The 17,204-nt window shown below is 44.1% G+C and overlaps 1 protein-coding gene across 13 annotated transcripts in view; it reads right to left on the reverse strand.

Moving 5' to 3' along the window:
- Nucleotides 1-7,117: 7,117 nt before the first annotated feature.
- Nucleotides 7,118-17,204, reverse strand: part of Magi1 (membrane associated guanylate kinase, WW and PDZ domain containing 1) — a 650,887-nt gene continuing 640,800 nt past the window's right edge. For 10 of the 13 annotated variants that reach the window (XM_059258241.1, XM_059258239.1, XM_059258243.1 and 7 more), the window contains 5 exons: nt 16,349-16,442; nt 16,131-16,191; nt 15,166-15,309; nt 12,097-12,235; nt 7,118-8,200 (listed from right to left, as the gene is read on the reverse strand). In XM_059258241.1, coding sequence (XP_059114224.1) covers nt 7,446-8,200; nt 12,097-12,235; nt 15,166-15,309; nt 16,131-16,191; nt 16,349-16,442 — 1,193 coding nt within the window. In that variant the 3' untranslated portion in view covers nt 7,118-7,445. Of the gene's footprint in view, nt 8,201-9,974; nt 10,064-12,096; nt 12,236-15,165; nt 15,310-16,130; nt 16,192-16,348; nt 16,443-17,204 lie in introns of all 13 variants that reach the window. The other 3 variants (XM_059258248.1, XM_059258247.1, XM_059258246.1) reach the window with 1 other exon arrangement.

A 17,204-nucleotide genomic window follows, 5' to 3' on the forward strand; every position in this document is an offset into this window, starting at 1 on the left:
ATACAGAGACCCACAGCCTGACATCATGCAGAGAGTGAGTGAGAGGCCTTGGAACACTCAGCCCTGAACAGGCTGTCTCCATCAAACCTCTCCCCTCAGGCTTAGGAAACCCTGTGAAGAGGGGGTGGAAAGAGTGTAAGAGCCAGAGGGGATGGAGGATAGAAAGGAAACAAGGCCCTCTGAATCATCCTGATCAAAGCACACATGAACTCCCAGAGACCCAGTCAGCATGCACAGGGCCTGCATGGTCTGCACCAGGTCCTTTGTATATATATTATGGTTTCCAGTTTAGTGCTTTTATGGGATTCCTGAGTGTATGAATGAGTGGGTTTCTGTTTCTTATGCCTTTTCTTGGGCTCTTTCTGTTTGTTTGTTTTGTTCAATTTTGACGTGTTAGTTTAGTTACCTTATCGTATTTTATTTTATTATTATCCCTTAGAAGCCTGTTTGTTTTCTAATGAGAGACAGAAAGGGAGTGGATCTGGATGGGAGGGGATGAGGGAGGAAATGAGAGGAGTAGAGAGAGGGGAAGCTGACATCAGGATATATTATCTGAGGAAAAAACTATTTTCTGTAAAAGGATAAAAAATACACTAATAATTAGGAAATAACTGTACTGGAGAGCCAGGACCAGAGGATCCTGACAAATATCAAGTAACAGGGAACCTGGAAAATCGTATCATGGGAGATTTTATTTATAAGATCTTTTAAGTTATTGCTCCCAAAAAAGAAGGATTTTTTAAATTAAAAAAATGTCCTAATTGCCTCTGGGGAAAAAAAAAAAAAGAATGTTGCCTTTGGTGAGTCGACTAGAAGGTCACATATCCAAGAATTGGCAGGCAACACATATTAGACTTGATGCATGGGGAAAAAAAAAGAGAGAGAGAAAGAGAACACACAGTTCAGTGGAAGGGGAAAGGGCTTGGATCTATAAGGAATGGTGTCCATGAATCTATCAAAACACAATGTACAAAACTCTCAAAGAATCAATTAAAAAAAGAATTGGAGAAACTTCTTTTTTGGTCCTCTAATGTAGACGAATTGCTAAATGGTGTTATTAATAAAAAAAAAATATGAAGCCAGAAATTGGGGTTAAAGCTGAGAGATCAGAGGAACAGGACAAACCACAAGCCAACCTCACTTCACCACCCTTCAGTCTCTATAAGAGACCTACTTCCTGTGTACCCATACCTATAATCCTTTCTGTTCTGCTAACTCATTTCCTCTCTCCGCCCAGCTACATCACTTCCTCTTCTTGCCCAGTTCTGTCACTTCCTGTCTGTCTGTACAGACCTCTAGACCTTTATGGTTAACTAGTGTTGGAATTTAAGGCGTGTGCCACCGTGCCTGGCTCTGTTCCCAGTGTGGCATTGAACTCACAGAGATCCAGACAGATCCCTGCCTCCGGAGTGATAGGATTAAAGGCGTGTGCTACCATTGCCTGACTTCTGTGTTTACTGTAGTGGCTGGCTTTCCCCTCTGATCCTCAGATAAACTTTACTGGGGGGCATAGATAAAATATCGCCACACTCTAATACTGTAATCAAGCAGATGCGTCTGGGGAAGGGCAGTAATGGGCTGTAGCTGCAGTCCATCACAGTTCGTTTTCATCTAGCACTCAGCAGGCTGAGGGCCACGTGGTCATGGATATGTTGTCAGCACCTGGGGTGTTTTTGTTTCTGAAGCTTCCTTTCTTTGGCTATGAGGGAGCCACTATTAGTCATAATGAGCTTAGTGGACTGTGGGCTGGGCAGTCTGTGGAGTCTGGGGTACCCACTTCGTGTGTGCAGAGGGAGCAAACGTTCCCGTTGCGGAGTCCCTCCTACCTGACTGAGCTCTGCCCTGGAGGGGAAGAGCTCAGAGAACTGGCAGTCCACCCGATACTCCCAGAACTGTCCGAATTTACAGCGGAGGGAACTGCCCTGTGGGACAAAGGAGGCCGTGGGAACCCAGCCGTCTGCTGGACCTCTAAGTTCAGAGCTCTACCTCCTTCCCCACAGCCAACCATCGGTGGGAAGGAAGGTAGGTCTAGGGGTCCTGTGACTGCCAGCTACGGGTTCAGAGTTCTCATCTCCTTTCCCGCAGGCAATCAAACTTACTCCTCCTCAGGGTGCAGTGCCACTGGCCACTGCTTCTGACAGCTGAAGCTCCCTGATGCCTAAACTTCTCAGATCTCACCTAACCCTTTGGTTATCATCCCTCAAGATACTGTGGCAGTGCTTCCAGGCTGCTTCATTTAGGACTGACCCTCAGTTTCGAGTCCCCAGATGTGGTGATTTGAATAGGTATGGGCCCCCACAGACTCATGTGTTTCACTGCTTGGCCTATTGAGAGTGGCCCTATCAGGAGGTGTGGCCTTGTTGGAAGAAGTATGTCACTGTAGGGGCGGCCTTTGAGGTCTCCTATAGGCTCAAGCCACACCCACTTGGGACAGTTCTCTTTCTGTTGCCTGCAGATCAAGATGCAGAACTCTCAGCCACCTCTCCAGCACTATGTCTGTCTGCCCACCACCATGCTGCCCGCCATGATGATAAAGGGTGAAATCTCCGAAACTGTAAGCCAGCCCCAATTAAGTGTTTTCCTTTGTAAGAGTTCCCATGGTCATGGTGTCTCTTCACAGCAATAGAAACCCTAACTAAGACACCAGAGTAGCTCAGTCTTAAATCACAGAACCACTGTCAAGATGGCCCCTGGGTGTAGTGCTCTGAGACATGAGGAGTGTTGCCATGGATTTCTCCTCTGGTGCTAGTTCCAAATCCAGAGCAATAGTTATGTTGAAAACATGCACCGAGATTCAGGTGTGTGAGCCCTGTTTTTCCTCAGACTGATGCTCATCGCCAGAGCCATCTGGCTCATTTTATTGTGCATCTTTGGGCTCCATTCCCTAACACGGAGCCAGGGCTGGAGTTGTGGACTCTTTTCTCAATTGTTTCTGTTACCATCTTCTCTCCATGCTTCTTAGCTGCCCTGTCACTTCTTTTTTGATTCCCAATCCCCTTCATCCTTCTCTCCAGAGGATACAGTTTCTTTTTGTTACCAGACTCGTCTCATTCAGTCTCGCAGAAGAAACTTGGAAACCAACATCTTATCCCAGAAATGCCTTCTGGCAACTCTGTAAGTTATATAGAGATTGGAATTGACTGGTCACAAAGAACACCACCTTGTTCTTTATAATCTCCTGAAATATTTGTGTATTTTATTAAAAGTCTGCATTACTTTCATAAATTTAAACACGTTCTTCAAGACAGAGTATTGGAAGTATTCCTATCCAATACTCAAATGCGGGATGTCCAGCAAATGCCGAGCAATACACGAACATGCTTCTGCAGGTCAACAAAGATGTGGTCAACCAAAACAGTAAAAAGACATGAGTGAGAACAAGGTTTATGAGCTCTGATACCTATGTGTGAAAGAGGGTAGAGTAAGGTATGGATTTGTAAGCTTCAAGAAAATGAGATAAATTACCTGGGTACAAATTTCAACAGGTTTTTACATGTATTATAAGGGTACACTGACAAAAAGTGATGACTAGGCAGACTGGAAAGAAAACGAATTCTTTCCTACGAAAAGTCCAACAGTAAGTGGGTCTGGGCACAGGCAAATCAGCTCTTGTATTCCCTTGAGTGAGATCCCATGGTTACAGGGACAGGAAGGGCACCAATGTCTCATGACTCCTGCCCTCCTCTTGCAGTCTGAGGGGCATGATGCTCCGAGACCAACTTTCTCCAACTTAAACCTAACTTGTCCACATTTCCTTCCCTGAGAGCCATGCAACCCAGCAGCGGCTCTGTAAACACTCCAAACGCTGTTCTGTTGAAGCTGGAAATTGGGAACAAGGCCAGCTAGCCCTTCCATTTGGGTCACATTTTACCTCTGATCTCTCCCCCAGCCCACTCTATGACCCTTCTGTCACCGGGTAAGTCCTTTTCTTCTCTTGGTCTATCCAACCGCCACTCTCCTCACTGGCTAGCTCCCCTTAAGTCACCATCACAGGACCTGGGCCTCTCTACCTGCTGTCTTTTGTGCATTTTTTTCCTTCCCCCTCCACAAACTATCAACTCTCCCCACCAAGTAGGTATGTCTAACTATGTATGTATCCGCCTTCAAGTGAAGCTCTGAGACCGATTCTCTGGATCAAAACACAGCATTTTGGCTGCCCATTTCAAGATGAGACGTTCATCACACCTGTCCCTAGTACAAACACATGCAATTAAGGGAAAGGCTAACTGCTGGCAGTGTCACTCACTGAGGCCTGTCCACTTGCCAGGAGAGTTCTGAGCACTTGTCACTTATCCTGACCAACTCTATGAGGTATGTTCCTTTAGGGGGAGCAAGGGAGGCTTCAAGGAGTGAGGAACCCCTGGCCAGATAACATACCCTTAGGAAGTGACTCATCCCTTGGGTCTGAGGAATTTGCTATTACTAGGTGTCAGCACTATAGCACACTGCTCAACTTTTCATGTGCATACAAGTTAGCACAGGATCTTGTTAAGTGCACGTTCTGACTCTGGAGGACTGGAGTGGGGTCTGAGATTTTATACTAATACAACTCCCCCGCCCCGCCCCCAGTAATCATGAGGCAGCTGGGTCATGTACCACACCTTGAAGAGCAAGGCACTTTCCCATGACAAAGATACAGCTCCCTTTTCACGGGCAGAATGATAGTTCAGTAGTTGTAATCATGGGCTCGCAAGTGATGACTTCACCCTGACACATCTGAGACCACATGGAGACGAAGAAGACACCAATCCAGAAGCAACAGTGGTTATGGAATGCATCCACTTCCATGTATTTTTACAGTAAAAATGCATTAAAAAATCTTTCACAAAAGAAACTTAAAAAACACAAGTAGGCTATTGAGTCCTCCTACCCCCTGAACATTCTTTCAGGCATCAGTTGTATGGGGGGGGGGTCCTAAATGGTTTGATTTAATCATACAAAATACTCATCCATCATACCTCATCAGCATTCATACGTGAAGTGGGAGGTTGGGAAGATAGGCTCACAAGAATCAGTTTCCAATAAAGGTTACAGTAGATTGAGGAGAATTCTACTTTTCTGCTTAGTGTACAGTTTTCCGTACTTTGAAAGTGCAATACTTTCAAACCAGATCTGATGTACGGAATTAAGGTTAAATTGCTACAGCAGAATTCCCCAGACACCGAGACAGGCTCAGTTTAAATGCTCACTACCATTTCTTACAACGAAGACAGACATCTCGATGTTAACTTCACGATACAATCCAAAATTCATCCTTGACTTTTACTTGCTTATAACCCATAGACTGTGATCAAGAGAATGAATCAGTCACATCACGGACTGTGCTAGAAGTAGTGAGAAACATCCCAGCAGCAGAGCCTCAAGCATGACACCTCCAAGTTGGCTCTCAGGAAACTGATGAACTAAACATCGTCACTCAGTTGTCTTCCTCAGCATTAGTACTGTAGTCAATGCATGCTTCTAGGGAAAACTCTGCTAGTAAAAGTAGCAATCACAGACTCCCCGCCCCCTTTAGCTACAGAGTGTACACTGTGTTTGATTCAGGAAAGGAACTTTGATCATGTCCACATAACTATAGCTACTCTGTAATGTTATGTATAAACCCTAGGTCAAATAACGCTATGAACAATGTAATATTGATCTGTGCATAGTGTTTTATAAAAAAGATTGGCCCACACACTGCTTTTCATCAACACAGAAAGAGCATTAAGCAAGAAATAAATGAGTGAAGAACAGAGAATGCAAATGAATGCTTGATTATTCATGAGCAGGCTCTCCATGGAGAATGATAGCCCCCACAAACTAAAGCTTTACTGATTACTTATACAGTCTCCCATTTTAAAACAACTTTACATACCTGATTTAGTTTAAACTATATTCCCAAGAATCAGTCTGTTCATATTCAGAAATATAGACACATCACATTCCTCACAGCTAGACTTTTGTCATAAATTCTCTTTTATACAAAAAAAGGCAACAGTTGTTTAATTTTTTTCCAACAGGCTCTATTAATTACAATTTTAAACTCTACATACAATGATTGGCTGGTTTTATTTTTTTTTTTCTTTTTTCTCCCCTCCCCTAATACAGTACCATGGGAACAACAGTGATTGACTTGCAAAGTTTTTGTGTCTGAATGGGAAATGTGAAACAGTACTACAGAAATACAAATGCACTGTCAGCAGCGGTCTGCTGTAGCGGTCCAACAGGTACAAGCAAACACTTTGGCTCAGCTAGGCAGTAATCCACTTAAACCACTTCTCAGGGCTACAGCTAACCCAGCCACACCTCCTGAGGGTTCAGAAAATGGGTCTACTTTAGAAAGAAAAACCATTACATTTTATTTTGCTGTCCCCCCAAATAAAGAACAGGGTCACAGGGGTGGAGGTTTCCCAGTTTCTTCCTTGCCCTTCAATCCTTCAGACTTGGATTGCGCTTTCAAAGTGCATAGTCAGCTATTCTGGGAATAAGCAGCCCCAGTGCTTTTTAAATATCACGAGAGAGGTTTCTTCCACCAACGTCCACTCCTCTGCTCCATGAGATTATGCTAAACCTTTCCATGTTGGAGACATTTACATCTCCCTCATCCCAGAAGCATAAGGTCCTACATTCCATCTCCTCAGCTTCATATTGGACCAGACAACCCAGAAGCAGCTTGTCTGTTCCTTCTAGAGGCTGACAAGCTGTGGCGGGCACTGCTGTAAGTGAGATGTATTCTGCGGTGGAGCTGATGAACCTGACCATCTGAGCTAAGGCTGTATTTGGTTAATGGCAGCCAAGCTTCTTGTTTCTGCACCTTCCTGGGCCAGGGAGAGCACAAACCATTCTTTGAACCAACTGTAACTCAAGATCATAAAGTTTCTTAGCGCTGTGCACTGTAGTCATAAATATCCTTCATTTGCAGTAGTATTCTGTCACACAGCCTGGCCACCCTAATTCATCCTAAAAGGTCCTCAGTTTGTACAAGTAGAAGTTTACTTTCTGTGTTCTGCTTTTCTGAAAAACAAGTGTTTACAATACAGCACTACATCACTTCTAACAGTTTATATTGAGTTAGATTTAATTGCATTTACTTTGAGGACATGACCAACAAACAGCCCCATTTTCTAGAAGAGAAAGCTTGCCCCAAAGAGGGAACAATTCTCAACAATTCTATAGCTTGTGAAGAAACAAAATGTACATCCCTTTGGGCCATTATTTTGGCAAATGATTTTCAAAAAAAGTATGCATTTAAAAATACTTTCTTTAATATTATACATCAGGCACAAGACTTTTCATATATATTTTTTTTCTTATAAGATTTCAAATGCATAAAATGTCCATTACTATTCATAGGTCTGTCAGGTGTCAGATGCTGCCTCAGGTAAGAAACTAAACTATTTCATGTTTGCGACCTCCCTCTTAGAACCTTTGACACGGTAAAGGTTGCAATGTGACTCAGAGTCTCAGATGCTGAGGTCGGTGCTACATTCTTTATAAGGCCGCCTTCTCTGCTCCGGGGGATTTCTGGGGCTTCTCCCGGCCTCAGCCTTCAGACCAGCCTCCTCCTTTTCTCGGTGGCCAACCTTGTCATCCCGGTTCCTTTTGTCCAGAGACCGCTCTCGCCTGCGCTCAGGGGACCTGGCCCTCCTCCTGTCGGTGGACTTGGCTCTCCTCTCAGGCGAGCCCCCTCTTCTGCGCTCCGGGGACCGTCTCTGATCCAGGAGTCTTTCGAGGGACCTCCGCCGGCGGCTGGGGGAGCTGTCTCTTCTCCGGGTGGGTGACCGCTCTCGCTTCCTCTCAGGGGACACCTCCCTCCTCTTCTCATGCCTCTCCCTCCTTTCCAAAGTGTTGTCAGCGCTGCGGGTGCCTTCCCTGCGCTTCTCCGGAGACTTCTTCTTGGGGCCATTGGTGGCTGTCCGCTCCGGCTGTGCGTCTCTCCATGCATCGGGTGGCCGGTCTTTGGGCCGGCATGCCCCACTGTCGGGTTTTCTAGAAGTTCCATTCCAGGTGTGGTGTTCGTTGGGTTGTCTGCTGTGCTCCCTGTTGCCTTTTGGATCCTTCGCGTGTGCCCGCTTTTCCCCATGTTGTGATGATTTGTGAAGATCGGGTGGGTAACTGGACTCCAAGGCTGGATGCGGTCTGCGGTCTGGCGGCCCGGACCTCACTTCCGGAACACCTTGTGCACCGGTGGAGGGGCCGTTCCGGTCGCTGCTGGGGTCTGCCAGGATGAGAAATAAGAACAACCGTTTAACGTGAAGGTCCTGGGCTCCTGACCCCCGTTCCCTCCCACACTTGACTCATTAGTCACAACAAACAAACAACTGTTAAAACAGATTCAAAGCCAACTGAATCTGGGTTAATTTAAGAATGACTGCAACTAGTTAGGATTAAAGACTAGCACTATGGCTTTCAACATCTAGCTGACTATTCCCCATACCCTGAAGACAGACCATCTGAGACATTATAAATGGTTTTAGTTTTTAAAAAGCAGAACTGGAAGGGTCTGTCTAGAGGTGCCAGAACTACCGTACCCTGACACACACCTATTCTCCCTTGGCCACCCACCAGCTCTTTCCCAGCCTCTGTCTTTCTTCTGTATCCCTCCAATACCATTTTATTTGAACAATACTTGTTCTGCTTAAAATTAACCTAGAGCACAGACCTGGATGGGCATGAGGAAAGCTTTCTGAGGGTTAAAATTAGTCGCTGGCTTATCTGGATGGTGACCTAACAAGCAGGAGGACAAGCCACTGAGGATCTGCATATCACAGAAAAAACATACTTCTACTTTTAGAAAATGATTCAGGGTATTGGGCAAAGGGGGTTATCTAGGCAACACACAGGGCAGATGTTAACTGTCAAATGTGACACCAGCTTGAAGGTCCACTGAATTACTTTTACATTTTACTATTTTGTTTACTTTTGAGTAAAGTAAAAAAAAATAAGGAACTGTATTTAAAAAAGCTTTCTGCCAGAAAAAAGTGAGGGGGGATAGGATGTTAGATGCACCTTTGAAGTGAGTTGGGACTTATAAAATCTCTATGTTTAAAGCACCTTTCCTTATGATGTAAGAAGCAACCATAATGATATGCGAGAGCTGTGGACTCATTGGACTGCTTCTCAGTTCACTCAGGCATCCACAGATCTAAATGCTGGACAGCCTATGACAAGTCCCACTTATCATTAAACTATCTGAACTGACACCACAACCCTTTAAGGCAGCATCTTGAATTTATGCGAGCCTTTGCAAAGCGGGATGTTTTGTTGCAATGATAAAACTATCAAGTTTTGGGTGCCTGAGCTGCTGAGCTGCAACGTGGGATACAGGGCTTTGAAAACATCTTCCATGAGACAGTCAGGATGACAGTAACCAAATGGTCTGTCTCATGAAGGAGCTCTCCAAACCCAGGACAAGCTCAGCGAAGGGAGAGAGATAGCGTAGAACACGAGTCCTCACAGTCTTAATTCTTTTTACTGAGAGGGGGGCTGCTAACACTCATTTTGGGTCAGCAATCCCTCTTTAAGTTGACCCCTGTGGTGCAAAAACATTTTTTAAAAAATGGGTGTGCAATATGCCAAGAAAACTTTATTTACAACACCAGGATGTGGTTCATAGGCTGGAGTTTGCTGAGAGACCCCTGAACAACCAGGAAATCTCCTCTTCCTGTCCAGCAAAGCCTTACCCACCAGGAAAGAGCTCCATGATGAGGCTCGTTCTCTCTAAAGGCTGGGTGTGCTACCGGGACAGAGACAAAGTCATTCCACACTTGGGGGAGAGAAGCACTCGGGTAGCTGTAAAGCTAACCTACGTTCTTACTCTATTCTTAAGACAAGGGAGTGCAAACTTCAACAGGGTCAGCCATGTACTTACAATTCAAAGAACGCAGGGTGCTCAGAATGAATTGCCAAACATATCAAAATAGAGCTAAGCAGAAGCAATGAGGAAATTAGGCCACAGCACAGAAACACCTAGTATTGATTGAGCTACAAACCGTAGTTTGATTATGGCCCATAAGGTAGAAGCAAGCCTTCCCGAGCTTTTCATTTCTCATACATGCAGCGATATTAGGAGATATCATCGCTGTAGGAGGGAGGGCCCAGCACCAAGAACAGTCAGAGAGAAGGAGAGAGAGAGAAAGAGAAAAAGTTGAACATTTAGATTCCCTATAACAAGAAAGAAAGAAAAAAAAACTTCATTTGTTAACATAGGGCAAAGAGAGTTTATTTGACCGGTCAGTCTAAGGCAATACCCAAGGCTGCAGGGACCAACCGCAATTGAACAATGACCTTTTTAGATAGCTGTAAGATGACTCCAAAACCCAGATGATGATGCATCCTTTTGTTTTTTTGTTTTGTGATTTTTTTTCAAACAACTGGAACAATGACAAGCTGGCATAGGAGAGCATTAACAATAAACAACCAAAGAACCAAGTCCCCTCCCACCCCCCCAATACCGCGGCAGTTAAATTAAGTACAAAAAACTCATTACAAAAATAGCCTCACAGAGAAGCAGGTTCCAGTCAAGTCAGAAAAATATTGGAACTTAACATATTATAACCCATTTGTAACTCTAATCAATAGAATTAGAGAGATTTAGTCCAAATGACGCATGGAAACATTACAGTAGCACAACCCTGGCATGTTCAACCCTTTGTGGAAAACCATGTAGTTCAATGATCTTTATTTTTAGCCCAAAGAACATTTGTTAGTGTTGGATTTTCATCCTCAGTGCAACAGACATAGGTTTGGAGAAGATACACAGGTTACTGACGATGGCCCTCAAGTGAGACATCACATCCAACAGAAGCATAGGAAAGACAGAAAAGGGAGACATGTTACACAGGTTCAGTGGTATCCATACACCGAACGGCCAGAAGTTCAGCACAGTGTGCAGCCATGGCACCTGATGTTGTCATTAAGGTCCCCTCTGATTGGACACCCACCCTCCCCCTTACCTCAGACCCCTCATATTGTGCACCAGTACCAATGTCCAACACCTGGAAAGGCTGCCCTGCGAAGGAGCCACTCTCCTCCTTGAACTATGTCTGAAGTTGAGCATCTCATTGAGCCCAAAATGCATCTGGGAATTGTGCAGAAAGACGTTCAGAAAAGAGGGTGATAACAGATAAATCCCGAATAAAGGGGACCAATGTATATGGGGATCTTTCAATCACAGTTTCTATAGAAACTTTTGTAGACCTTTGGTTGGGAAAAAAAAGCCCTACATCTAGGGCATAGCTTCCTTTTTTTTAAATTTTAAATTTTAAACAAGAATCTCAAATAAATAGGACATAATTATCACAATATACAATATTTTGCCATCAGAACACTAAGCTAGGTAAAGAGCATTGCTGTCTACTCAAACTATGTTAAAGATACGACAGAGGAACTCTTCGTATCACCTGGCTTTCCTCATAGGAAAGGTATAGTAGCATGTTTCCCTCATGATGAGCGCTGGGAATCTATTTCATCCTTTATCATTTAAAAACATATGGCTAATAGATCAACATTTGTTTGTTGTTGTTTGTTTGATAGTGTGGGCTCAGGTGGTCTGGTTTGGGGTAAAAGACCAGTTGAGAGGGACAGAGAACTGTCATATACAGAGTCTAAACAAAGTGAGCAAAGCCCCCCAATCTCAAAATTTCACACCTCTGCAATAAAGTAACAAGAAAAACAAAACAAAACAAAAAACAAAACAGAGCAAAACAAAGAAACAAACCCAACTAGATATTGTGCCTCAACACCAGTCAGGCAACCTGCTTCTTTAAAGGACTGTGTAGTCATTTGTGCTAACAATTGGATCTGAGAAACAGTTTGGCACAGTTCAACAAACATTCCTTCGCTCCTGGTTGGACTAGACAGAATGTTCTCTCTGATTATCAGAAAGGGGGCTATCAAGATCTTGTCTTAGGCCACGCCCCAGTCCATGTAAGCAAGCAAAGGATGAAATGTGTAGAGATTTCAGAACAAGCGCGGCAAGTAACCACATGGTGTGAGAGGCTGGTAAGACACTGGTGAATAGGGAAACAAAAAGGACTTTCCTGCTGCCGTTCTGGAGACAAACTCATGGAGTCATGCCAGGGAAGGAAGGGATGTTTTCATAGTTTGACCCACCATATTCTGGGACTGAGCCGTCTCCCCGCCTCAGAAACAGACGAACTCTGCGGCCACCATTCTTTATCAGTTCTATGGCCCGAGAATGTTTCATGTTTTTGGTGGTCTCACCATTGATCTCTAGAATTTCATCACCAATCTGTCAGAACAAGAGACAAAGCGAAATGGTCACACCAGGTTTTCATAAGCTATGGAAGTCCTTTTGACTCAGAATTCTTCCCCTCACTGGTTCCCCACATACACATTAGGCATATTCCAGAATTTTTTCTATTGCTCAGGATGTAGCAGTGAAAATATTCAACCCCCATGGCACTTAGATTCTAATGAGGGAAAGGCAATTTGTAGGAACACTATACAAGTAGTACGTTACATAATGTTAAGTGCGAACTGAAGCAAAAGAGCTGTAAGAGACTAAGAGTTACTGAGGAGGACACAGCATGGCCCCAACTGAGGATCTCTGCTCCATGTAGGGAGGGATACTTGGGTGTAATCTCCTTTACTCTGGATGTAGGTTAGAATTAGTGGGTTGTTTCGAATCACAAGAATATGGTAAACGTGACAGGATATCCGGTCAAGGCGTTACAAAATAATTGTCTTCTGTCTTTCTTGTCCTTTGTTCTCTCATTTGCTCACCCTGATGCATGTTGTGGGGTGCCTACTGTGGTGAATGTGTTCCCCAAAGGCGCTGTGTTGAATGAAGACTTAGACCCATAGTCTGCGATGCTAGTGATCAATGGTAGCATAAAAGGAAGTTAGGTGACTGAGGGCATGTCCTTGAAGGGGATACAGGTAGCCTGACCTCTTCCTCTCACTCTTTCCTATTTCCCATGAGGGAAGGAGTTTTGCTATGCCATACATCCTTCCACCTCACTATAACACTCTTTGCCTTCCAAACAGGCCTCAAAACAGGAACCTCTGAGACTGTGAGGCACAATAGGCTTCTCTTCACGTTAGGCTTATTTCTGTAGGCATCTGGTCCTGAAATCTGACTAATATATCACCCGATGGAGTTCCATGATAAGAAAATGAGAGAAAAGCCTGGTGTGGTGGTGAATGCCTTTAATTCCAGCACTTGGGAGGCAGAGCCAGGTGGATCTCTGTGAGTTCGAGGCTAGCCTGGTCTACAGGGTGAGTTCGGACAGTCAGGGTTACACAGAGAAACTCTGACTCAAAAACCAAAACCCAAAACCCAAAACAACAACAACAAAATAAAAAAAAGAAAAGGAAAAAAAAAAAAAGAACATGAGAGAAGACTCCAAGACTCCAGCCACAGGCTGACAGGCACCCAAGCCTGGAAACAGCCACAATGAATGAGCTCAGAAGAGAAATCTTCCATGTGAGTCTTCCACATACCTTCCTAGGCACTGTGCAAAATCAGAATGAACAAAACAGGCCCGAATCTGACTCACACTCAGCTTACATTCTAGAAGAAAGAAGAGGCAAAGTACTGGCTTTGGAATCCATGCCACGAGCTTGGATCCCATCTCATGTCTGTCAAGTAATCGATTCCAGGGCCCTTCAACCTCCTGCAGCTCAGTTCTTCAACTGCAGAGGGGGATGAAAACAACCTCATGCTACAGAGCTCAAGGAACCAGGGGATAAATGTGTCTTAGGAACTGTGCACAGCTGTAGAGTAATGCTATTTCATACTATTAGAAACTGTTTCTTCCAAATATCCATCATTTTTCACCGCTTAATTCTAGAAACTATGCTCTGCTTCCTCAATTAAGAAAAGGCTCAGTTTGGGGCCAGTGAGATGGATCAGTAGGCCAAGGCCACAGGCAAAGTCTAAGGAGCTGAATTTGATCCCTGGGACCCACACTGTGGAAGGAGAGAACTGACTCCTGAAAGTCATCTTACTGGCTCCACATGTATGCCTAGACACATATACACATATATATGAAGCAGAATAATATACAAAAATAAGAAACAACAAACAAAAAGCCAAACACTTCAGTCTGAAAATGGAAAAACAAGTATAAACACATTATTGAGTTCCTCACTCTTGGCTTAGTGTGTGTGTGTGTGTGTGTGTGTGTGTGTGTGTGTGTGTGTGTGTGTATGTGTGTGTGTCTTTCTGCTCAGGCAGCTCACTTTTCTTCTTTTCCTGATGATCTCTTAGCTGCTGCAGTGGCTCCCTAAGCATTTCAAGTTATGTAACTTACCTAAATACCATGATTTGCCTCTTTTCAATCACCCAATCCACACAGATAGTAACAAACATTAAACAGCTCAAGAGAACAGAGAGCCCTGGGTCTGTGTGTCTTTTCTTTTTTTTTTTTTTTTTTTTTTTTTTTTGTTTTGTTTTGTTTTGTTTTGTTTTTCGAGACAGGGTTTCTCTGTGTAGCTTTGCGCCTTTCCTGGAACTCACTTAGTAGCCCAGGCCAGCCTCAAACTCACAGAGATCCACCTGGCTCTGCCTCCCGAGTGCTGGGATTAAAGGCGTGCGCCACCATCACCTGGCCTGTGTCTTTTCTAATTCTCAGGCTGGGTATGCCCAAGCTGTGACATGAGGGCACACATGGCTGAGGAGGGCTATAAATGTGGCCCAACACAAAACTCCTACTTAAAACTTTATGAGATTTATTTTTGAAAATTTGGTTTTTTTTTTTTTGTAACTTGATTTCGAGGTTCTGGTATGTGACCTTTGTAATGATAATGTTGTTTCACAATTTTAAAAGGGTTGACACCCCTGTAGCAACTCCCAGTGTATTAGAACTATTGACCCCATTGGGGTCTAGGGTTGACTGGGAGTCTCTATGGCTAAGGACAGGCAGCTGGTGACCAGCTAGAGAAAGAATGAGCTCTCTACTCAGAATCTATAGGGCTACTTGGATTTCCTCCCTTGTATGCATTCTGCACTGTCCAGTTTCTTGTGACAGGATGTGCCTACTGTAAGAGACTAAGACCAGAACAATGGGGAAGGCATTCAAAAAATACCCACTTTAAGTATGTTTTAGAAAGGACCATGACAGGAGCCATATATCCATTGTCCTGAAGGCTGTGGGAATGTCAAGCAGCGACCACAGATGACATATGTACAACCACTCTGGCCCCCTCTCTACTTACCCTCATCTTTCCACATCTTTCTGCAGGACCATCCTCTGCTAAGCGCAGAACATAGAGGTCCATATTATACTCTCGTCCCCCTCGAAGACTAAAGCCAAATCCCTTGGCTCCTCTTTCCAGTTCCACAGTGTAAAAATCTTGCTCCTATTTGAAGACATTAAATGCAGTCATTCTGGGGGAACTTAGATCCCCACCCATTTCTCTTAGTGACTTTGCAGAAAGGCACAGACTATCTGCAACTCCCATCTTGTGACCCTTGTTTATTAATCATCCGAGGAGTTAGGAATCCTGCATCTCTAAACATTCACGAGCATGTCTTGATACATGCATACATTTACAACACTCAGTAAGGCTGCGGCTGACGTTTCAGGCAGGGAAACTTTCCATTTCATCAGCCCAACCACTGGCTGCTGTGTTGCGAAATGGCCCATACCTGGTAAATGCTAGCAGTGCCCTAAGTCCGCCTTTAGAGATGAGGGCCCCGTTTCCATTCTGCTTGGAGAAGGCCAGCAAAAACATTTACCTCTGGATCACTCCTGTTCCTCAAATTTGTATCCCTGGCTGTTACTTGTGCATTCCCAACCTGAGGACCAGATTTGCACTCTAGGGGGTCTTATCTGAAATTTACTAGCTAGAGGAATGTCTCCTACACAAAGACACTTGCTTTTTGAAAACCATGAGAAGCGAGACACTAGCTGTCTTGCTTCTGATCACTGAGTCTTGTGACAGCCTTTTCCTTCTCCCTCAGAAAAGAGCACCTAGGAATATTTTTCAAAGGCAGTAAAAACAAAATGTCATTTTCTAGACAATCAAATTTGAGCACACATCTAGTTAAACCACCTCCCCAAAAAAGGCTGTTTATTTCCAAATAAGGGTTCTTTGAAGACTTCTTCCTAAAGCTAGCTAGCTTCAGGAAGTTGGAGGGCAATGAGGAAGATGGACCGAGAAGAGGAAGTGGCCCTCACCTGTGCAGCCTGCGGTCCTTTGAACTCAAACTGAGAATCCTGCTTTGGTTTGGTGGTATTCCTGCCAAAATGACAGACACAAATATAACAGCAATCCCAGGGGAAACAAGAAAGAAAAGCCAAAGATGTGTGTACATGAGGCAGGGGCTACTTTATCCCTTCAACAATGCCGATGACTACAGTAACAGTAACAACAGAGGGCCCAAGCCACATCTGACCTGGTTTCCTGGGTCCCCTGCTGAGAAGGGGCATGAGTAGTCGTAATGGTGGCGATCTTCTCAGCATTGGTCAGCAGTGTGGCATTTGAGGACTCTGTAAGGCAGAGCATGAAGACATGAGGGCCTTAGAGAAGACATCAACCAACTGGGAGGCATGCAGAAACCCTGGACCGAGATGAAAAAGACTGGCTTCTCTGTCTCCATTTCCAAGAGCTGACTAAAACTTCTCAACAATCAGGTGGTCAATAAACCTTCCCGAAGACCATGTGTGTCCCACAACTCTCCTCCCCAGCAGACATTTCCCCAGAAATGTAATGTGGCTTACACAGCCGGATCACCCCGTCCTGCCACTGAAAGGTGGTGGCATGTGCCATCAGAGCACTGCCCCACACTGGAGTTCAAGAACTTTACAGGATGATGATAAACGGCTTTGCTAACTTCTCTTGCAATTTATCGGCTGTATTTGGTTGAGTCTGCTTGATTTCCTCGTCTGAATACGAAAACTCAGAAATGCTGTACCATCTTGTTAAATACATGGATCTACTTTCTTCCCACTGCTTTTAATGAAGCCCAACTGAAAAGATGGGACGCTTGACAAATTTCATTTAGTATCTCTTTGAAAGATTAATTTTAAGACTTGCATTAGCATAACCAGTGTTTATAAATATAAGTCATATAAATTATGAAGCCACCTTAATGTAATGAATACAATTATATTCATATGTAAATTGACTTTCTTCTCCACTAATCAAATTCAAAACCAACTTCATTAATCTCTAGAAGTTTAGAGGCTCAGAATCTGAAAACACTCATGAATGTCACCATGCTCTGCACACTGACATGCATGTAAAATACA

Source organism: Peromyscus eremicus, chromosome 3, assembly GCF_949786415.1.
Source record: "Peromyscus eremicus chromosome 3, PerEre_H2_v1, whole genome shotgun sequence".
Lineage (NCBI taxonomy): Eukaryota > Metazoa > Chordata > Mammalia > Rodentia > Cricetidae > Peromyscus > Peromyscus eremicus.